Below are 25,086 nucleotides of genomic sequence, written 5' to 3' on the forward strand. Positions count from 1 at the left end.
AAACTTGAAGATTAAAATTTAAAATCGTGATTACTACACATTGTTGAGTTGAGAAATGACATTAAAATTCCATTCTGGAAACATGAAATAAAGTTTTCACATCTTGGCTTGTGGTTGAAAATAGTTAACACAGAATATTCAATTGAAAAGTTACATCATAACACGACTTAATGGTATCTGACTGTTTTGTATTTGATTAAAGTGAAACAACATGATTAAATATCCACTGGGGGCATCTTGATATACAGTACAGTAGTTCATAGGAGTACATAAGAAGTGCTGGAGTTGTTTTCATTGCAGATCAAGTTAAGAAAAGTGTGTGAAAGAGACGAACGGAGAACGAAAATTAGCTGCGTTATTAAAAAGATTGAAGTTTATGACGTAATGGTTAAAATGTGACTCACTCCCTGATTGTGGAGTCCAATGTTTAATGTCGATTCCATAACAGAAATCACAATAACATGAGGTTGAATAGATGTAGGTGAAGGGAAAAAGGGGAGGGTTGGTGATGTGAGGCGTGGTTACCGCTATGGCGGTGCTGAGGGGTGCGGGATGGTGGGAGGTTCCTGGAGGGGTAATCTGTTTTTATCTGATCTTTTTTCATTATGGATCAGAATAGTGATGTCAATAAGATACTTGGTTTTTCAGATATCTCAATGAGATTGAAATTAGGATTAGAATAATAATGTTATTGGTTTTACGTCCCACTAACTACTTTTACGGTTTTTTGAGATACCGAGGTGCTGGAATTTAGTCTCGCAGGCGTTCTTTTGCATGCCAGTAAATCTACCGACATAAGGCTGACGTATTCGAGCACCTTCAAATACCACCGAACTGAGCCAGGATTAAACCTGCCAAGTTGGTTTCAGAAGGCCAGCGTTCAACTGCCTGAGCCACTCAGCCCGGCATTAGGATTAGAATATTGCTCTAAATGGATAAAGCAGTTTTCCATTATGTTAAGCATAAAGCCTTTAGCAGCCACTTTAAGAATCGTGTTTTTCCCAATGGATGTAAACTTGTGATTGAATTCCTCCATATGCTGGCCCATGACAGAAAATATGTTGTATTTGTTTGCATTGACATGTTCTGAATACTGTGTAGTAAAGCATTGATACAAAACACGTGATTCACAAGAACGAGTTAAAATATTAACCCGAAGTTAACATATGCAGGGTTCGAGTATATTTAAACTTCTTGATGAAACCAGGCCTTAGAAATGATTAGTTATTAGGAAACAGTGCTGGTGGAACAATGCTGGGATAATAAATAAATTATTGTCATAAACTGTTGTCATAGTGAATGGGGGTGTGATTAGCTCAGTAGCTTAGCTGCTGGCTTCCCACCTGGAAGGCTGAGGTTCGAATCCCGGTCGTTCCTGGGTTGAGATTTTCATCTCAAGAATCACGTGGCGTCAGGAAGGGCTTCCGGTCTTAAACCCCCAGCCAAAACCAAAATGAGCCTGCGAGGCTCCAGCGACCCCAGAAATATCTGGGATAAGCTCAGGAAAGTTTTTTGTTGTCATAGTGAATGTTGGGACAACTCTCACCATATCGTACTATGATGCTCACACGTCTAAAAGGCAGTCAGAGCAACATTGAAATACAAGAAAAAAGAGAAGCAGTCGTGCATTGCAGTATTGCATTAGGAGAACAGCGTTAACTGAGCTAGAGAGCCTATGACTTGGACAGAAGAATGGAAACATGTGATCTTCAGTGATTAAAGGAAATTCCGTTTGGATTATCCTAATGGTTTGGCATACTATGCTCGGCGACAGGGTTAATGGCCCTTGGGCCATGGATTTGCAATAACTTGCCCCTGTCACAACCAGTCGGCGCCAGTCATGCTTCGTAGCTGTAAGAACCTCAGTGCAATATGAGTGCGTTTACTTAAATAACAAGCATAATACTGTAATAGAGTTATCGTGTATTTCTTTGTATATATAGTGTGTTCCTACAATGGCTATAAGCTACCCAGTGTGCCTTACGGAACCATAGTGTAGTGGTAAAGGAGTGGTGGAGTGGGCTTGCGTGACAGGTGGAAATATTTGTTCAATACGTACTGCATGCAATGAAAGTTCAATACCCGCTTTCATGCAAACTGTGTGTGAATGAATGTGTTTGTGGTCCTAAGAAGGGCCGATCAGTTAGCAGGCCGGACACATACAGACTGGAAATAATAGGAACACAACTGCCCTGACAATGTTTTATCGCAGCAAATGCTCACTGTGATGATGACCGTTTTGGTTTATGCACATTATGGCACATTATGGACTGTCTTGCACGCTGAAGCATTCCAGGTGTAATTGCTCGGCAAGCGTCCATGATGAGTTCCTGGAGTGGGAAGTATTCCATAAACAGACCAGAGGGTTCATTTAATATATCGATCTGTGTGAATATGATGGTGATTCATATGGCAGATGGGGTCATTAAGCCTTGGACGGATTCCATGCTGCTATTTCGTAGTAGTAGGCAATGTACCAACACGGGGTTTTACCCTCTCCCTACCTCTTTATTATCATCACCTCAAACCCAACAAGCCAAACATGTCCTTGGACATAGTAAAATGTCAATTTATTGTTACTTGATGTTAGAATAGATGTAAAATAGTGACGTGGCTCCCTACCTCTTTATTATCATCACCTCACACCCAGCAAGCCGAACATGTCTTTGGGCACTCCCAGCACTTGAAAAGCCTTACACTTAATAAATAAATAAATAAATAAATAAATAAATTTCAGGACCAAATGTGATATTTCTAATCAGTGTGTTCCCAGTTTCGTGTTCTGTGAAAAGAAAGGAGAAAGGACTAACACTGCTTTACCACATGCAAACAAAAACCTGATTGATACAATTTGCTTTAATAATAACTGTTTACAGCACCTGCGTCTCCACCAGTATTCAAGTCACAATTAGAAATTGGCTTTGAACACTTGTTAATGATAGTGAACAGTCCAACAATGATACACCACTTATCAACCCCTCTGTCATGTTTCATATCTCTCTCTCTCTCTCTCTCTCTCTGACCTCTACACAGTGGCGGCGCATGGATAAAACATTTCGTGGTTCATTGCTTTGAACAAATAAATAGTAAAATGTTCAAATTGATTGTTACTTGATGTTAGCATAGATGTAAAATAGTGACGTTGCTTAATTACTAACACAGTTTTCCTTTTAAGGCTCACGACTGTAGCTCGAAGAAGTTACCAAAACAATGAGAAATGAAAGAGAGAGAAAATGATGTGCAATTACCTTTAGCTAATCCAGTTTTATCTGATGTTGAGAACGTTGCTGGCATACCAATAACAGCTTCAAGAACGTGTTAGGCAGACTAGTGTTATTTATGTCTTGGAAGTATTTTGCTGTTTACTTTTCATAAAACCGTAGTACTAATAAAAAATGTACATTAATTACATAAACTTATGCTACGTATGCATATTGAAGCTGTACAAATCGTAATTACCAAAACATTCTGGTTCATTGCAGTTAATTACATCAAAAATCATCATCATCATCATCATCAACATCATTTCCCAGCTCCAGTTTCCCGGGTGTGGTGTACAAGCACTCACCATCTCCTTCTGTCTTCATACATCTTCTGATCCAGTACATCCTCCCATTTGTATCCTCTCTCCTGCACATCTGATCTTACAGTCTCTATCCAACATTTTCTTGGTCTTCCCTGTGGTCTTCTTCCTACGAGATTAAGGTCGAAATATTTTCTGGCAGGTCTTTCCCTGTTTATTCTCATTACGTGCCCATACCACTGAAGTCTGCATTTCTTTATGACACTGATAATAGGAACCTCAATACCAGCTACTTTCCTATTCACTTCATTTCTGATCTTGTCCTTTCTGGTTGTTTGGTTCATGGTTCTGATGAATCTCATTTCAGTTGCTTGGATTCCACTGAAGTCTTTGTTTAGTAGGGTATATGTCTCTAAACCGTACGTGAGGATTGGTACGAAGTAAGTGTGGTACACGATTGTTTTCGCTTGTCTGGCCTTCGATATTGTGCTTCCGAGGTACTTGAAGTGGGAAGCTGATTTGATTTTTGCTCCTTCCAGAAATATATTTGAGCTTGTTCCTTCCCTGTTGATGGTCATTTCCATTGTCTTTGTTTTGCTCATCTTCAGTCCAAAATTTTTGAATGTGTTGTTCCATTCGTTAAGTTTCTTCTGAATTTCAGCTTCTGTCTCTCCCCATAAAAGCACATCATCAGCAAATACCAGGGCGTTTGGTTCACTGCCAATTTTCTTGATAGATTTGATGACCTTGTCCATTACTATTACGAACAGGAGTGGTGACAGAGCACTTCCTTGTTAGACACCTCTCTTTGTTTCAAACCATTCTGATTGTCCGTTGCTTATCTGGACACAGCTGTAGCATTTCTGGTATAGCATCTTGACTTCGTCAATTAAGTACTTTGGCACCTTTAGGTCTTCCAGACATTCCCATATCTTGTTTCGAGGAACACTATCATATGCTTTTTCAATGTCCACAAATGCAATCACAAGATTTCTTCCATATTCCCAGTACTTTTCTGTCAGCATCTTTACTGCAAAGATAAGATCCACAGTACTTCGACCTTTCCTGAACCCGTGTTGTTCTTCCTCAAGCAAAGGTTCCACTGTCTTCTTAAGTCTTGTTTCTATGATCTTTTCCAGCAGCTTCAGTGAGTGTGACAACAGTGTGATGCCTCTGTAATTTCCATATTTCTGTCGGTTGCCCTTTTTGAACAGCAGGATGATGACTCCTTTACTCCAATCTTCTGGAATTTTTTGTTACTTTCAAGAACGTTGATACTTTCAAGAACTATGATATTAAAATCCTTTCAAAACCTATCACATACGGCAAATTTTAACCGCATGCTTTGAGACAGTGCTTCAGCTAATTTCGGGGCTGTCCGATCTATCACTGTTTCACTCGTCAGTGATACCTGTGCTGTGTTCTCCTTGCTTCTCATAGATCCATACCTTGCAGACCCTCCTTAGATTGCACAACCCAGCACCCTCAAGTCCTGAAATTGAACCTCTTCGCTGGTTCCGGAGACCAACCCAGTATTGATGTTAAAATTATCGCTACGTGTGCAAATATACAATGCTAATTAAAGGAATAGGCCTTTGATGAACAGTTTAACTAAGTGTTATCTTTTTCTAGGGGGAACTGAACCACTGAACATTTAGAACGTGCCAGTTCCTGTAACCAGGGAATATCATTTGTACTTCTAATACATTACGGAGTGTATTCTCCTTTAAGGGACCCAGATGTTCTTTTCCCTTGGCTTGCTCCACATTTTCATTCATTGCGTCCTACCTTCCACCTTAACAAAGTTTGTCTCACAGAGTGGGGATCAGCACCCACTTAAAGGAATTCCTCTGTTCAAAGCCATTAGCCCCTGTAGAAAGTTGGGTTATATGCCACCGCCCAACACTCGGCATTGAGTTGCTGACTGTAGGGTCTACTCCATCCCATAGCAGATAACCCAGCGAGATATACGGACATTTTTATACTAAGTATAATTCTAAACCCTGCATGTATGCTACATTTCTTATGTCTAACAGCGTACCCATTATTTTGGATACAAAATTTTACTACCTTTCATGAAATCCTGTATTAATTATCTTAGTTAAACATACCAAATTAGCTTTATTGTATGGTGTGCTGTAACATTTCCAAGTTTTCTTTGCAGTGAATTCGACAGATTGTTATCATTATTGTGAAAATGTTGTACTCTGTGTTTAAATATAAAAAGTAATTGGATACACTCTTAAATTACAGGGAAGCTTCAAGACAAAGAATGGTTGGTAGCTGAGAAGGACAAATTTGATCATGAATATGACAAAGATGGAGATGGAAAATTGAATGGTCCTGAAATACTATCATGGGTCGTTCCGAGCAATGAGTAAGTTTTTATATTGAGGTATATCTTCAACAAAAATAGTTGGTAGAGATAGGGACAATGCATTGACTGTGCACCTGGGGAGATAGGTATCTCCATTCATATAATTGCCTTCTCTGGCTATTGTATCAAAAATTTTCTTAGAAGGAAACAAAGGAGGTTTATAGTGATGTTTCAGTAGCACACTAATCATCAGCATCTTGGAAAGGTGTAGCAGTACAACTGACAAGCCCACTGCCACACTGAGGCAAAATGCTGGTATTTCACAATTGAAAAGGCCTTAAGATCTTGAATACTTAAAAAATAATTTGTTTGTATTTAGTGTTATTTTTCAGAATACGTGATGATGATGATGATGATGATGATGATGATTGTTTAAAGGGGCCTAGCATCTAGGTCATCGGCCCATTCAGAATACATCAAGGCAAAGACATGTACATTATCATAGTAATTCCCCCTTTTCTAGATCAACTGAGTCAGAGAAAATGGTTTTTTCCACTAAACCTCCATCTTTCGCCATGTTCTAGTCTAGGTTCTGTTAATTAGTGCTCCCCTTTAACCCATATCAACCATTGTAATCTGGGTCTCTCTTCTTCATCATCATCATCTAACTATCTCCAGTTTCCTGGGTGCAGTGCAAGAGCGCTCTCGACTTATGTCTCTGCAAGTACACTTCTTCTTATTCTTCAACTATACACAATTCCACTCCTCTTCCCTAGAGATCCATCATGTCCTTGGTCTGCGCCTAGGTCGCTTTCCCTCCAAATCTTTGTCAAACCATTTTCGTGCTACTCTCTTCCTCTTCAGGGGAGGCTTCTTTATCCTGTATTTCTTGTTTGTTTTTTATTCCATTAATCTTCTGGTATCTCAGTACAACTTCAACCTAAACACTTGAGTACGAAGTCAGTAGCTGAAGAAATATGAGAGATGAGATAAAAGGTTAAGGTATAGTTAGTATAAGAAAAGCATAAAATTGATTCAAGATAAAGGTACTATCCTTGAAGACAGCATCTCACTCACGATAACTTCCAGTCATAGAAAATGAGGTTATACCAAATACTGTATAACGCCATTACCAAACACTCGGCGCTAAAATGAGAACAGCTGCTACTAGTGCTCCAAGCGGTCTTAGCTAAAGCAATAGTTGGATGCTCAGAAGAACAATTGCTGCCCCTGAGATTACTAACAGATGTTTTAGTATTTTTATATTCAGTTATAAAGTTGGAAACATGTGTTTGATATATTTTTGCAAAGAATATCAATGGCAGCATGGAAGTGTGCCAATTGCTATGAAATAGGAGTGGGTGTCTCGGACATATTTTGAGTCATGACCCTCCTTGTGCTCAGGCAGCTAGTACTGTACAGTCCACCAGTGGTACCTAACCCGTTAGTGGAAAGATTCTCACTGGAACCATGTGTAAATAAGCAAGCCTATGGAAATAACCAGAGTTTCACTTCCATTCAATAGATTAAGGTACCTTTAGAAACAACTTGGCAGATGAAATGAAATTCGATGGGTAGCTAACATTTTTTTTTTCCAATTTGCTTTACGTTGCACCACCACAGATAGGTCTTATGGTGACGATGGGATAGGAAAGGGCTGGGAGTGAAAGGAAGCGACTGTGGCCTTAATTAAGGTACAACCCTAGCATTTGCCTTGTGTGAGAATGCGAAACCACGGAAAATCATCTTCAGGGCTGCCGACAGTGGGGTTTGAACCCGCTATCTCCCGATTGCAAGCTCAAATTTGCACGACCCTAACCGCATGGCCAATTCTCTTGGTCATCTATGATGGCCATCCACCATATGACCAATCACCTTGGGCACCATGACGTTCCAAGTGAGAAGTCATAAGATGACTAAGATCGCAATCGCTCGCCGGAAGATTCGTCCTCAAGTTATTTAATGGCACTGGCAATTCCCACCACCTGGCTGTGACATATAATGTAACTGAATTCTCACAAGACTGCTAGGGGGCTTATGTTAGCCAGGAGAGAAGGATATTTAAGCCCTAGGTCAGTAACTACTCTCGTAGTTTGATTGTTGCCTGGAAGACTTTCAGTCGCAATGACAAAGAATACTGCAATGTATTTGAAACGACAGTAAACTGTATGGTATGTACAGAAAACAACACGGTTCAGCCCAGAAGAAGAACTAAATAACTCTATACACCGTGGAAGCTTTACTTCTAAGATTGTCGTGTAGTTTGGTTCCCCCTACTCCCAATCCCATATTTATCCGGCCCTGATGTCAGATCGGTCCTTTGTAGGGCAACATATACTGTTGTTCACCGAAAATATGCATAAAAGAGGATATTTCATGTACAATGAGGTAAAATTTACAAAAACCGAAATTTAATTTAGAGAGAGCACTTGTGATTTCCATTGTTTAATAATGTTACATCATAACATCTTCCTATTATGGTAAGGCGGTAAATGCAAAGATATCTGTTTATTTTTGCTGTGCATACCAGAAAAGCTGATATTTTCTTGACATATATAAAACCGCTGGTTAGTTGGGCTGCATAGAACAAAATTAGTAGGTGTTACGTTTGCTTGGTAATCAGAGTAATAATAATAGTAATGATTCCTAAGAAAAGAGGGAGGGGATGACTCCCTCAACCATACGCTAATGTGCTGTGATAGAACACCAGACCAGGCAGAGTGCAGGGAAGCGTGAGGTATGAGATAACTACGTATGAAATTATATTTTGGGCCTTTTCCCAAAGAGGAATTCCGTGGTAGGTACACTTAGAATAAATGGGAGGGGATACAAGAATGATATCACCCGAAACAACAGGTTTCAAGTAACAGATTGTATTATAGTAGCATCAAAAAAGAGATAACATGTATCATACAAGAGTGAGTAAAATAGATTATCTTTGGTATACACAGGTACAAGAAAAATGGGAATAACAGACGATCAAACACAAGTTATCATTAATATTTTCATTGTTAAGGTACAAAATGACTAGATCAGAAGAATTTTACGTGAATTGAAGTCATTCAAAGTCGAACTACGAAGAAGTTTTGAGGAAGCGTAATCAATTTTTGGCACAAGTAGAATGGAACATTCCCTAAGCTAGGAAGAGACCAAGTAAAACAATATCTTATCCCCCCCAAATAAACACACTTTGCTTCAAATAGGAAAGAAGATAGAATGTTTCACAAGTAAAGAGAAGGTATACTATCTGATTCGCAGACCACGATTTTACCATTGATTAGCTTTTAAGATCTTCATAAAGTAACATAGAAAGAAAAGAGGGAGGAAAGGACGAGGGAAAACACCAGTAAAAGAAAAATAAGGAAGCGAAAGAAAGGGAATGGAAAAATAGGTAGGGATCAGGCTGCAAAGTCCCAGTTCAAAATGATGGAAAATGACGTTCACTACACCACACGAAAAAAGTTCCAGGTCACTTATGAGGTTGCCGATCCACAACTCCTTTTCCTTCACACTCCGATAATAGGTCACAGAAGCGAGATTTAGTGCACCATAATTTTTGTTGAGTCCTGAAGGGACTAAAATTCAGAGTCCAAACCAGTGGCAAAGCCTATCGAGGCAAGAAAAGGGCAAATATGAAAGCATAATAAGAATAAGTCTGCTCACCCGGTCTGAAGAAGAAGATTGAAGGTAGGTTAAAACCAACACGGACCAGCCGTGCGGAAGGCACAAACTCCCACTGCTTATTACAATATGCGAAGCAGACCTGATCGCCGGTCGAAGGGAAGCGGCGAGTTATATAGGCCAGGGAAGGCAGGCCTAGAAAGTACTGGAGACAGATGACATCACGATGTGACGCGAGGAGGGGCGAAAGCCCAAGCAGTAGTGAGGGAGACTAGCAAGCAGATGGAACGAAAGCAGAGCAGTATAATGTCTACAGGAACGGAGCGATGAAGTATGCACAAGGTAAGAGAAAGGTTGAGATCAGGAGCACGTAACATAGGTGCAAAGAAAATCATTTGGTATATACATGATAGTATCAGTAAAGAACTGGAATCAGGGATGAGGCTTATTGCGGATGATGTTATACTGTCTTCTTCTTTTTCTACCGCTTTTCCCACGCCTGCAGGGTCGTGGGTGCGAATTGTGTTGTACATGTGGATTCAGCCCTGTTTCACGGTCGGATGCCTTTCCTGACGCCAACCTTATATGAAGGGATGTAATCACTATTGTGTATTTCTGTGGTGGTTGGTAGTGTAGTATGTTGTTTGAGTATGAAGAGGAAAGTGTTGGGACAAACATAAACACCCATTCCCCGGGCCAGAAGAATTAATCAAAGGCGATTAAAATCCCTGACCCGGCCAGGAATCGAACCCGGGACCCTCTGAACTGACGGCCTCAACACTGACCATTCAGCCAATGAGTCAGACGGATGATGTTATACTGTATAGAATAATAAATAAGTTACAAGATTGTGAACAACTGCAAAAAGACTTTGACAATGTTGTGAGATGGACAGCAGGCAATGGTATGATGATAAATGGGGTTAAAAGTTAGGTTGTGAGTTTCACTAATAGGAAAAGTCATCTCAGTTTTAATTACTGCATTGATGGGGGTGAAAGTTCCTTATGGTGATCAGTGTAAGTACCTAGGTATTAATATAAGGAGAGATCTTCATCAGGGTAGTCACATAAATGGGATTGTAAATAAAGGGTACAGATCTCTGCACATAGTTATGAGAGTATTTAGGGGTTGTAGTAAGAATGTAAAGGAGGGGGCATATAAGTCTCTGGTAAGACCCCAACTAGAGTATAGTTTCAGTGTATGGGACCCTCCCCAGGATTGCTTCAGTCAAGAACTGTAAAAAATCCAAAGAAAAGCAGCTTGATTTTTTCTGGTTTATTTCCGTTAAAAGAGTAGCGTTAAAAAAAATGTCGCAAAATTAGGGGAGGGAAGACTTGCAAGAAAGGAGACGAGATTCTTGACTAAGTGGTATGTAATAATAATTATTATTATAAATTATTATAATTATGATTATTATAATTTTAAGTTTACTAATTTGGAACAAATATTTCAAGTTCCCTATGGGAATCAACATCTTTTTTATAAGTGGTATTTTCCAAGCTGTCAGTGGAGAGATGGCATGGAATGACATTAGTAAATGAGTAAGATTGAGTGGTGTTTTTAAAAGAAGGAAAGATCACGATTTGAAGATAAAGTTGGAATTCAGGAGGACAAATTGGGTCAAATATTTGTTTATAGGAAGAGGAGATAGGGATTGGAATATTTTACCAAGGGATATGTTCAATAAATTTCCAAATTCTTTGCAATTATTTAAGAAAAGACTAAAAAACAATAAATGGAGATCAGTAGCGATTGATTTTTCTGTGACAGTGAAATAATACAAGTTAACAAGTCTTGCCTTAGCAAATTATTCACACACCTTGAGTGTCACATGTTCATGAAAAGTTCAAGTTCGTAAGTTACACTACAGATTGCATACTTTGTATTTTGCACTACTCATATGTTATGAGAACAGTGGTCTTTGTAGAGCTTTTGCCTCAGTAGCTTGGCTGACTAGCAAGAAGGAACTGAATGAATGACCTGCTTCTCACCAGGCTTATATAGCTATAAACATCAAAACAAGAATAATAATTTATACCACCTTTCCAATACTTATCTTTCCTTATATTTAGGATATAAACATTACAACTGGTGTTGTAAGTTGGGACATGTTTCGCTTAACTGTCGTAAGCATCATCAGCCGAAATAAATCTTAGCCTAAAGTTAGGTCAGGGCCCCGAACCCAGTGTCCTTAAAATATATGGTACCCTAAGAATCAACATTTACATTATAGAAAATCAAATAGGCTTAAAACTAGTTTGAAAACATATAACAATATTCGACATGGCTAAGAGAAAAAAACACACAATCGTGTTGACAGAGGTTAAAAACATAAAGTACAACCTAGAGCTGGTAGTGAAGTAATTAAAATCATATATGATATCATTGCTATTAGTCAATCAATAAGAATGTTCATACATAAAAATGATTATTTTTTTATGTTCAATGGAATAAAGGTGATAAGAATGGTTAACTAATTAAAACTCATTCTTGCTTAGACACCTGAGTCGGGTACGAGAAATCACATATTGTAGTTGACTTGGAGTAGTAACACTTCAGACAGGATTGATCACGCCTGAAGCTGCTTATAGGTATAGGCCAATATCTAGTTCCTCTAAAATAATGGTTAAAGCCGAAGACAGGTGTCATCATTTTTAGTGGGAGTTTAAGTTCATAGATGGAGAAATAAGACGCAATGAGCATGAATTGAAGTCTGGAAGAATGGAAGTCTCCACCGCCAACTTCTAGCGCTCTCATTGTTGCACCTACCCCTCCCCTCCCGACTTGCTCTCCACCCAAGCAAACACACCGATAACAACACACGTAGCATCAGGCAGACGTTTACCAGACCCCCTCGAACGGCTAAGGAGACCAGTCCTAGCTCTTCCAACATAAGAGGTAAGCGGTCTTAGACTCTCATTTTTTAACACTATTTTCAAGGTACCGAGTACAACCTTTTCTCTTTCCATTTTCCAGACTTTAATTCATGCTCATTGCATGTAATTTCCGGGTTGAACCATGTTGTACTTGTACGCATATCACGTACAGTTTGCCGACGTTTCGAATACATTGCAGTATTCTTTGTCAAGGCGACTGAAATACCCCTACTCGATCCGAGGTAATCAGTCTCCCAGGCAGAAATTACACTACTAGAGTGACCTTGATCTTTGACAAGACCAAGATCCTAGCAGCTATCCCTTGGAATCTGGAAAGGAAAATCCGTGAGGCTATCGAAATCAAGAAACATCCGAACAACATAAATTTAGAAGAAGGATACAAAATCAGTAATTCTTGGATGCCTATCATTCATAGTTTAAGACATACAGACCACAACATAAAGACACGGGCCACAACCCCATTACATAACAGCACGGGCAAGCCCCCACTACCTGGCTGTGACATATACTTTCCAGAAGTCTCGCGAGACAGCCAAGGCTTACGTCAGCCAGAAAGGCTAGGATATAAAAGGCCAAGATCAAGGCCAACCTAATTCTTTCTCTACAGCTGATTCTCTACAAGATGAAAACAAATAGGTAGCACACAAAACAATATATGGTCGTCTTTTAAAAATGGGAATCAACATCTGTATCATCTGATGGCCAAGCAGGCATCAATTTTTGATAATGAGACGAAGTCTCTCATAGTGCATTGGCACTGCTGGTGGCTACAATTAGCCTACGCAGTAGTCTCCATGGTATGCACTAGCCAGCGTCTTGGTAGGTGTGCTAGGTACCAACTGATGAGCCCAGCCTGGCACACGAGGGCGAAACGCTGGCAACCAGGAATGAGTTAGCTGGAAAATTTTTAATGTCCAATAACGGACCATTTATAAATGGTATTATAAATTTACTCATTCGGGACAAATATTTCAGATTCACTATGGGAATCAACATCTATATCAATTTAAATCACTCGGACTTGGTGCTAAAACTACACTTGTGCCATAGGCACATTTGCTCTGAAACCTAGCATTTATAATTTACATATTAATGAATTTTAAAAGGAAAATCTGTCACACCACGTGCCATGCTAATAAAATATACTCATACTCAGCCTTTGTCCTTTATCCTCATAAATGGCCGTTCATGTTGGGAGTTCGATTTTGAGGTTTCTAGTTCGACATCCTCTCCTGGTAGACTCCCGTGATGACCAGATCCTGGCACCTGCTTCTCGGATGTGGATCCATAATCCTGCAGCACTTGTCTCCAGTCTTAATGCTGCAGCACAAAACACCCATGATTATGTTCAATCCGAAAGTCTCCTTTTAACGCTCACTTTATGACACAGTGTCTCTGATTTAAATGTCCCGGGATCAGATATTGGAATTTAGGAATTTTAATTAATCACTCATATCTAATTCTTTTAATTACAAGCATACATTCGCACTGCAATGATCTCAGTTCTAATTCAGATCACTCCTTTTGTTTCGAGTAATGATGATGATATTCTGTATTCGTGCATAAAATTGATCAGATAGTTTGTCCATGCACACGGTTTCTTTAAATGGTAATTTATACTGATCCTAGATCACTCTTAATAATGTTTTCCCCTCAGAATATCTGCATTAAATATTCACACAAAGGAAAGTGTTCCATGAGACCTTCACACATCTGTCCTGCACAAGATAGTTTATTTGAATGTCCCTGGAAGGGGATGCCTAGGTCCTTATATGACATCAGTGACAAAATGGCAGTAGTCAGGTAGACAGTACTTTTAGATCAGATTGAGATTGGTCCATAAGGATCTGATCGAAAAATTTATGAGTTATGGGCATATTCATTCTCCCTTCTTGAAGGTAATTCCCATTTTAAGAACCTGCCAGGTGCTAGCCAAATGGCGAGTGGAACTTCTGCTGTTATGATATTACCGTACATGTTTTGACCCTTATTTTGAGTCATCTTCAGTGGATTTAAATCTAAAAATACATAACCTACAATCCAGAAATGTGCACTTCCGCCTATGTATATAGGAAAATGGGTAGAAGCTTTATTACAAAATATACAGAGCACTATAACACTAACAAACACAACCGATTCTCGGCTATGAGTGAACATCATGAGTATATGAACCACAAATACACCACAATAGAACAGGATCTAACAATTATGCGGCTTGAACAAAAGTGTCCACTACTGAATATTCTGGAGAACATCTACATTAACATCTCAATTCAAGATCCATATTATAATTTAAACGAAATTAATGACAAGTGAAACATACTACTAGATATTTTTACCCCATTGTAAACAATACCAAAATAAACTCCACCCACAGCACACGAGATTGGCACCTCCTCCTGCACACGAATCCCTTCCCATCCCTACTCATCACCCACTTTCCCAACAAACCCCACTGCTCCCCTCAATATCAGTCCACATGGCCACTGGTAAGAACAGTTCACCCATCAGAACATGTTCACTGACAGGAAAACTCTGTAACAAACAGATTCTAGATGGATAAGTGGGACATGCGAGTTTGATATTTCAGTTCAGTCACACACAATTCAGACTCCTTTACTAATATACCGTATAATCTCGAGTACCACCCGAATTGTTTTTTTTTCTTTCGAAAATATCACTTCCAAATTTGGGTGCGGGTCTTATTTAAAATTTTGGGAAATATATCTTTCCGAATGCGCGTAAATCAGGCATCACCGTCAGCGCAGCTTGGCAACAATGCTCTCTCCGCTCTCAATATACGCTACTTCTGCGCTTGGCGTCTCACGCACGTTCTCGGAGTATCAGCATGAATTCCACAAAGCGTTTGCAATCTTTTACTGCGAGTGAGAAACTGAAAGTAGTTCGGGAAGCCAAAATTATTGGAAATCCCGCCGGTAGGAAATACGATATTGACGAGTCGTGTATTCGGAATTGGAGAAAGAAGAAAAATGTGCTGTTAACATGTAGTGGTGATTATAGAACTTTTCGTTGACTGAGTGTACAGTTTCCAGAAATTGAAAAGAAAATTATAAATATGTAACAGAAAGGCGGGAATTGGGGTATGGTGTGTCAACCGAAATGTGTCAGCTAAAAGCATTACAGATCGCAAAGGAACTTTCAGCGGAAGCGTTTAAGGCAAGCAGAGGATGGGTTTGTAATTTTTATAAAGGAAATGAGTTGAGCGTACGAAGGCGTACCTCAGTTTTATAGCGTCTTCCTGGTGCCTACGATGAGAAGTTATTGTCGTTTCAGCGTCACATAATTCGGTTGCAGAAGGAAAATGGATATTTGCTTTCCCAAATTGGCAATGCAAATCAGACGCCAGTCTACTTTGAAATGCCAGTGGACAGGACTGTGAATGTTAAGGGTGCGAAAAGTGTTACAATTAGAACAGGTGATAATGAAAAACAATGGTGTACGTTAATGTTGTGTATTCTCACTGACGGAACCAAATTGCCGCCATACATTGTTCTCAAGCGAAAGACTCTTCCTAAAAATCTACTTCGCTGGTGTTATCGTCAGATCTCAGAACTCCGGCTGGATGGACAGGTCACTTGTGGAAGACTGGGTAAAGTGTCTGGCTACGTCACCCTGGTGCATTATTGGGACAAAGGAGCTTGCTTGTACTCGACAGTTACCGCGGCCACACAACAGATACTGTAAAGAAGCATATCAAGGATGGGAAAACCGACCTAGCAGTCATTCCGGGCGAGATGACGTCTATGCTACAGCCGCTGGATGTCTGCGTGAACCGTCCATTTAAAGCAGCCTTGAAACAGCTCTATACAGAATGGATGGCGGCTGATAATCACACACTGACGCCAACTGGTCGCATTCAGCGCCCGGAAGTTCAGCTGCTGTGTTCGTGGATTTTGACGGAATGGAATCGTATCCCTGGAGACCTCATACGGAAGAGCTTCAGGAAATGTAGCATTTCTAATGCTATGGATGCTATGCGATGATGACATTTTGTGGGAAGGTGATGGTTATGAAAGTTCCGAATTTGGTACCGATGATGATGGTGATCATGTTGATGAATTAACTCATTGGATATCGTTCTGGAAATGTTTGTTTACTTTTATTTGTATTTTCTAATCATTTGATGTGTGTTAGTAAAGATTGTAAATAATTTTGACTTCACTTTTTTTTTAAATGTTGTAATTTCGAAATAAGAGTGCGGGTCTTATTCAGTGGCGGGTGGTATTTGAGATTATACGGTATATTTACATAGCTTTGCCATCCATTTGCAGATTACATGGACGTTCTATTGACAGTACTCGATTAACATTATGCATATGACAGATTGTAACATGCCACTTACCTCCTAATGTCACTATATAGGTGACTACGACATAGTTTTAAGAAATTAGTTCAACTTAGGATTGAAGATTTAGAGATTTTAACTACACAGCAAGATTTAAAAATTTCAAGACAAGAGATTATATCTCAAGCAGTATTCAAACTATGTTTTACTTGTAGATAATTAGGATTCAAATGAGACCCATTGTACTAATGTTCAATAAAGTTCATTCATAAAATTACTGGATTGTAATTTACGTATTTTAAGATTTTAAATCCACTGAAGATGACTCGAAATATGGGTCGAAACATTTATGGTAATGTAAAAACAACATTTTTATAGATAAAGTATATTATAATGTATTGAATAGGAGGATTCATTAGACATTTATATTATACAATCGAGACTGTCAATACTGAATGAAGTTAATATCATGTAATAATATCCAGTATTTTCATTTTAATTTAAATATTAATATTCTGACTTTATGTTTTCATGTCCCACATCGTAGTAATTAAATACTTTGGGATTAGAGATTTCATGCTTCAAAACCCCATGAACTTCCCCCATAGGCAATGGAATATACTTTCTCATGGATCCTTTAATCCTTGGTACATGCCCTTGCCAGGTACAATAAGTCATTCTCTCCTCACTGGAAGTTCTATGGCTGTTGTACTTTGAATAGCTGGAAGTAATTAGCATATTCAGCTCAGAATAATTACTGTACTGGTGTTACTGAGAGAGAGAGTGTGTGTACGTAGGCGAGTCATAAGTCATGGCAACTATTTTTCTCGTGAACAGGAGACAACACGGAAAATCTAGGACATGCATTTGGAAATATAGGGCATGTACTTTACCTGTTATCGCACTTGCATCAATTTTTACATCATCTAATTTGAGAATTGTGGCACCAATTTTTCTTCTTTCTGGCCTTAATCCCAATTTATTGAGGTCAACAATTGATATTGATTCGGCCCAGTTTTATGGCTGGGGATGTTTTCACTAGTTTGTGTTTTTCTCGTGGTGTGTAGTGTATATATGAAGAGACGTGTATTGAGGCAAACACATATCTGATTCCAGAATCAGAGGAATTAACAATATGCAATTAAAGTGCTCAGCCCATGCGGGAAGCGACCCAAAAACCGGTATGCTAACCATTCAGTTAGTTGTTGCACCACTTGTGTTACAGTGAAATTGTGGCAATGCTGTTCGGAGGGAGAAAACATTTGTAAAATATGGCTACAAGATACCTGAGGCACAGCTTACCAAATCCATCATAAATGATGTTAATATTTGTTAATTGTTTATATAAATATGATGTAGACAGTCACTACAGCGTCTGGAACTATGTTTGCCTCTAAGAAGCTAAGGTTTTCCTTATTTATCCCTAAACTAAACAGTACGTTTGCCACCAGTTGATAAATAGTTCTCTTTGCATTAAACAGAAGGCCATGAATAAGGAAGTTTCTGTTGCTGTAACTTCTGCAACATTTGTCCTTCAAAAAAAAAAAAAAAAAAAAAAAAAAGAAAGAAAGAGCATCGGTTTAATTCATATTTCTTGTCTGTTTACAGTGAAATTGCAGAAGATGAAGTAAGCCACCTATTTGCAGCATCTGATGATAATCATGATGAAATGTTATCTATGGAGGAGATTCTAGATCATCATGACACATTTGTTGGAAGTGAAGCTACAGATTATGGTGATCACCTGCATAATATCCATGTATTCCAGGATGAACTATAAATGTATATTTAGTTATACTTCAGAGAGTTGACAGAGTAGAGCTTTACCTTATAGTATTAATTCAGTTGCAGGCAAAATGTGAGTTTCTAATGCTTTTGTAATTATTTACTATTACATTGTAAAGAAAAAGATTACTCTACAGATAATGTCTTATCCATTTAGACTACACAAGTAATTGCCCTGTTGGTCATTCACCTGTCTTCATTAACCATTTTAGTTCAGTGTTTTGCAAGGACTGAAAAATGTTTAGTTTGGAGTTTTATTGTACCTTAAGAAATATGAGCCATGAAAGAGGTTAGTTTCCTTTTAAAATCTTTTTCAGAGCATGATATACATGCGTTGAATCTCCTTAAATATATTTTATCTTTCCACTTTGGTGCTTAAGATTTTATTTATGTATTTTTTTATTTATTTATTTAATGGCATTTTCTAAAAAATTATTATATGCACAAATATTGCTTTGTTTATTTATTCCCTGCAAATTACAGAGTTTTATACATAACGAGTGTGAACTTCGAGATGTGGAAATTAATTTATTCTTTTCGTCCTGGTTTGAATGTAATCATTATAATATACTTGGGATGTTTGCGAATATTTTCTGATGTTAATATTCATGTATATGTTTATTTTCTGTTGGAGGTGGAATGCTCATTTTTTAAAATATTTAAGTTGAATTATTTTACTTTACAGTGTATTGCAAATAATATATTGTTATGGAAAAATTCTCATCCGAAGAAAGATGTACAAAAATATATTTCATCTGATATACAAGATAGCACTTCAGTGTTGAACAGATATACCAGGCAGTTATATGTGTGAGCAATTCACAATATTTGAGTTTGTTTACACATGATAACAGAATATTTATAAACCTCATACTTGTCTTTTCAAGGATATAATGACCACGTAAACAAGGGTAGTTAATAATTACAATATGCATTATTTTTCCAGAAAATCTTTAGCATGAATTTCTCAGGAATATAAAATTTAATTGTAACAAATGATACACATATTATTAACTCAGCTATCGATGTATTCCATATCATGTCAATGACATTATTAAAGTTATAAGGAGTTTGTTGAATACTATATGGTATGGAAAACATACATCTGAGTATAATAAAATGGAATACCCATCATCACACCCGAGGGTCAATCTTGGGTTTACTCACTCCTGTTTATTTCTAGTCAACAACTACTGTGTTTATCAGGGAGGAATGATGATCCAGACTTAATACAATAATTTCAGAACAAGAGAATCTATATTATTAATTCACCAAAAGTAGCATATGGTTGGTTATATTTTATACTGCTGAAAAAATCTTATTGTATTTTATTGTGAATTTATTTAATCACAGTATAAAAACTGTTAACTTATTCAGCTATTTTTTCTTTAAGTGACAATTTCCATTAATATATTATAAGTTTTGTATGAGCATGATCTGTATCATTAGTTTTTATTTGTAAAATATTATGTACAGTCTTACTTCTGTTCTTCCAAATAACTATACATTTATTTTGTAATTTCAATTGTTTAGAATGAAATGTGTGTGAACATGAACACCTAGAACTAATTTATTGGTTTTTTTTTCTTTCCCATTTTGCATTCATTTCTAATTTTACTTGCTACACCTCTAGACTCTTAGATTAAAGGTTACAATAAACAGACCGCGTACATAGGGGCGGATGGCAAATGGTCAGATGAAAAAGGAAAATTTTAAATGTACAGAAATTGTTTTACATTTTCATGTCAAGTAGCCCTTAATACAGCCCCCATCTGGGGACATCGTGACCTTGACATCGGTGGGGGGCTTGTGTGCTTGTTGATCACGAGAGCTGTGGCAGTTCAGGGTTACCCACGCTGGATTGGTGTTGGTGTGGAGCCAGATTAACTCATTGGGCCCGAGCCACGGAACCGTTCCGTGCTTCGTCTCGGTGGACCAAACGCCGGACCACGGAACTGTTCCGTTGTCTCATTTTACTACGTAATTCTACTTTTCCTCAAGAGATGGCAGAGTGAGTTGCATTTGTGATTTGTGTAGGGACTCTTTCTTTGCAATGTTATATGCTCTTTGGTAATATATATCGATAGTGTGCTTGGTAATATTAGTTTGAAGTGGGCTATCTCTACCTTTGAGATTCGCTTGTAAACAAGATGGCTGCCAATATAGAACTGATATTTACGGATATATAACCCCTTTTAGGAAGTAATGATGAATAGGAATGTAATTTTTTCAGTGAAATTAGTAGTAATATTAGTACTAGTGTGAGCAATGCTCCTGAATAACAAATAGATGTGGAAATCGAAGAGAAAGTGCAAAGAGAAAACTGGGTTACAGCTCAGCAGGCGGACTGAGTAGGCCTACGGTCCCATGATGCTAATAAAATAAAGTGTTTTACTGTATTCCTTGTTCCGCAGTTTGTGGTATGGAAGCCTTTTGTGTTCATGTATATTTAAATCTTCAATGGTCTTGTAACTAAGAAATTTCTCATGGTATGAAGCGACACTATATTTCCTCCAAAATAATCCCAGCGCCAATGCAGTTTCAATTCAACAAATACGCAGGGCTCAATGGGTTAACAAGGTGACCCTGGAGGTGCCTGAGAGGTGTCTGTGCTCTTTTTTGTCTTCATTTCTATTTCTGCCTTCCTATCCTAACCTTCTTAAATTTCATTTCTCTTACTACAGTCTAGCCATTCTCTCTGTCTCAGGTAGTATAAGTAGTGATGGGCAATGCACTCGCTTGAGACTGATGTCACAGATGATATAGATATTGATTCCTATAGGGAATCTGAAATATTTGTCCCGAACTCGAGACCAGTTCTCCTGTGCTTCGATCTATGCAATGTCCCAGTAACTGTGAGTGTAAGCTTCATAGTATACCATAAGCAGTTATTGCGTGAAATAACGTTCTCATATGGAAACGTGTGCCAATAAATTTTGTCAAAAGCCTGCAGAAGTACTGCATATTAAACCATGAACCCCATAATACCTTTAACGAAAGTGAAAACAGAATTTCAGTGTCTTAAACTGTTTTAGACTTATTTGAGGTGGACATCTTAGCTGAATAACCCTGAAGAATTTGTGAATAACTGTAGGTAGGATGTACTCCTACTTGGATACTAGAGGCGTGCAATATTTGATCGTGAGATGGGACAAGATGCGCCTTGTTGCATATGCAACTACCATTACGCATGAGTGGAACGTGTAATCTAAAATGCCTGAGATTGCTCCATTTCTTTTGACAAGGGTGATGGGCAACGCTCTCAAGACCAGTTCTCCTGTGCTGCGATCTGTGTGATGTCCCAGTAACTATGAGTGTAAGCTTGATAGTATACCATAAGCAGTTAGCGTGAAGTAACGTTCTCATATGGAAACGTGAGCCAATAAATGTTGTCAAAAGCCTGCAGAAGTACTGCACGTTCAACTATGAACACCTTAATACCGTTAACGAAAGTGAAAACAGAATGTCAGTATTTTAAACTGTTCACGACTTATTTGAGGTGGACATCGTGGCTGAATAACCCTGTATAATTTGTGAATAACTGTAGATAGGATATAGGTATACATCGTTGCCACACCACATTCAATATCGTATGACCACTGCTTGTGTTTGCCGATATTTTGCTGATGAAGAAAAGAATTCCTTACAATGTTGCAGAGTATTCGCGTCATAATTATGTACTTCGGTATATGATAGTGCAACATGTAATTCTGTTTAATTATACGTGACAAATTTAAGATGATATCCGAAACGCAACTTAAGTTGTGGATATCTTTTATTTTGAAGAGATGCCACATTGCACAGCCTGCTGTGTTGTTTGTTCAAAAGAAGTAAAATACGTCATCAGAAATACTTCTGGGATGATCCGACACTTAAAAACACACAATATCAATGAAGAGAAATTGTCACAGAAAACCTCCAGCGTGGTCTACTTTACAAGAAGCTACCCTGTCGGCAACAGTTGCAAGGTATCCACGTAGGTGTACATCCTATCTACAGTTATTAACAAATTGTAATGGTTATTCAGCTCAGATATCCACCTCATATAAGTCATGAACAGTTTTAAATACCGACATTCTCTTTTCACTTTCATTAATGGTATTAAGGGGTTTATGGTTGAACATGCAGTACCTTTGCAGGCTTTTGACAAAATTTATCGACACGCACATTTCCGTATGAGAACTGCTGATGATATACTATCAAGCTTGACTGAATATATTAGTGATGAGCAGTCTGAGGTGAGGTCTCGAGATTTCTCGGGATTTCTCAAGACTAGCGCAGGTACTATTTCTCGCGAGAAATTTCAAAAGATCTCCAGAGCGTTGTCCTCGCATTGTGTGGTGAGGAGTGTGTCGTAGGCCTCCAGATAGTCGGAGCTGAATGTTGTTTGTGCTGAGTATGCGAATAGCCAACCATGGGCCTTCTCAATTTTGTAAATACATATCAACAAGCGACTAGGGCGTTCATTTCTACTAAGGTCTATTTTGAAGCAGTTATAAAGGATACGCATTCTGGCATTGTATGCACTGGTAGGTACACAAAATAAAGGTTTAAGTACAGAACCTGATGGCTACTGTAGGGTACATGTACCTGGATACTAGAGGCGTGCATTATTCAAACCCGAGACGAGGCAAGATGCGTCTTGCTGCAGTGGCAACCACCATTACGCACGAGTGGAATGTGTAATCTAAAATGCTTCAGTTTGCTTCAGTTCTTTCAACAGGTAGGTGTACATCGTTATCAGACCCCACATTCAATAACACATGACCACTGCTTGTGTTTACCGATATTTTGGTGACTAAGGAAATAATTCCTTACAATATATTCGCGTCATAATTAGGTACTTCGATATATGACAGTGCAATGTGAAATTGTGTCTAGTTGTATGCTACAACTTGAAGACTATGTCCGATGTCGTGGATGTCGGTTATTTTGAAGAGATGTCACATAGCACAGCCCACTGAGTTGCTTATTCAAAATAAGTAAAATACGTCTGCAGAAATACTTCTGGGATGATCCGACACTTAAAAACACATAATATAAATGAAGAGGAATAGTCACAGAACACCTCCGGCCCGGTCTGAATCACAAGAAGCCACCCTGCTGACGATTGTGAGGCATCCAGGTAGGTTTACATCCTAATAACAGTTATTAACAAATTATACAGGTTATTCAGCTAAGAAGTCCATCTGACATAACTCGTGAACAGTTTAAAATACTGGCATTCTGTTTTCACATTTGTTAATGGTATTAAGGAGCTCATACTTCAGCATGCAGTGCTTTCCTAGTCTTTTGACAAAATTTATCGTCACACACGTTTCCATATCAGAACTGCTGATGATAACTATCAAATTACACTCATAGTTAATGGGACATCGCAGAACTCGTAGCACACGAGAATCGGTCTCGAGAGCGTTGCCCATCACCCCTGCTGAAAGAATTGGAGCCAAGTCGGGCATTTTAGATTACACGTTCCACTTGTGTAATGGGGGTTGCATATGTAGCAAAGCACATCTTCGCCGTCTCAGGTTCGAATAATGCACGCCTCTAGTATCCAAGTAGGTGTACATCCCATCTACAGTTATTCACAAATTATGCATGGTTATTCAGACATTCTGTTTCCACGTTAGTTAATGGTATTAAGGGGTTCATAGTTGAACATACAGTACTTTTCCAGGCTTTTGACAAAATGTATTGGCTCACACGTTCTCATATGGGAACGTTATTTCACACAATAACTGCCAATGATATACTATCAAGTTTATACAATTAGAATTGGGGAAAGGTTCAACCTCTTCAATACTAAGTATGTTGTATAAGATGTTTACAACATGTTATTTATTAGTTACTAGAACCGGTTTCGATGCATAGTGGCGTCATCTAGAGCTGGAAGTTACAAAATGGGCAGGGTACATAACATAACTGTGTACATCATACATGCAATGCAAAGTACAAACGGTTAACAATTTTTTACATTTAAGGCTAAATGAACAATGGGTAAAATAATGGAGTAATGTAACTTTAAGCGTACTGGCCATAAACAAATATTTGATGGCCTTGCCATCCATACACAACACTGGACCTTGACTTAAATCTCCATTGATAACAGAAGAGTGGACCTCAATTTTATCTCACCGTTTTTCTTTATTATATACATCAAAGATTTTTACTCTCATTCACAAACCAATTTTTATTGTATAACACCAATGTACCATATTCAATAATCAAGAATGCATAGGTTAAAAAGGTGTGTTGGTGATAAGCTGCTTGATACGGGTGCTTTCATCTTAACATTCAACGCCCAATCATTGCTTGAAAGCAGGGGCGGCTTTTCAGGTGAAGTAGGTGAAGTGCCACTTCACCATTTATTTTTACCAGAATGATTTTTTTAAAATTTACTTTTCTTATGACATTTGTTGGTTTTATGGAAAGAAAATGTTTTTTGTATGGCATTTGGAGCACCAAGAGTTCGCATTACTTGATGAGAACTAGGGGAACTCACGAAAGCGCCGGCTGTTGGCCACCCACAGTACGGCGCGTGAGCTTGAGTGAAGACGAGAGATTCAGCAGCTGACTTTACCTCCCAAGTGCCGCTTGGCCTTGGCCTTTGCCATGGCAACCATGACGTCACCCGCGT

At 38.5% G+C, this 25,086-nt stretch overlaps 1 protein-coding gene across 1 annotated transcript in view; it reads left to right on the forward strand.

The window, feature by feature from the left end:
• Positions 1-20,012, forward strand: part of LOC136876974 (reticulocalbin-2) — an 84,688-nt gene extending 64,676 nt beyond the window's left edge. Inside the window, exons 5-6 of the mRNA XM_067150746.2 lie at positions 5,777-5,900; positions 18,273-20,012. Coding sequence (XP_067006847.2) covers positions 5,777-5,900; positions 18,273-18,444 — 296 coding nt within the window. The 3' untranslated portion in view covers positions 18,445-20,012. The remainder of the gene's footprint in view (positions 1-5,776; positions 5,901-18,272) is intronic.
• Positions 20,013-25,086: the final 5,074 nt, after the last annotated feature.

This window comes from Anabrus simplex, chromosome 7 (assembly GCF_040414725.1).
Source record: "Anabrus simplex isolate iqAnaSimp1 chromosome 7, ASM4041472v1, whole genome shotgun sequence".
Lineage (NCBI taxonomy): Eukaryota > Metazoa > Arthropoda > Insecta > Orthoptera > Tettigoniidae > Anabrus > Anabrus simplex.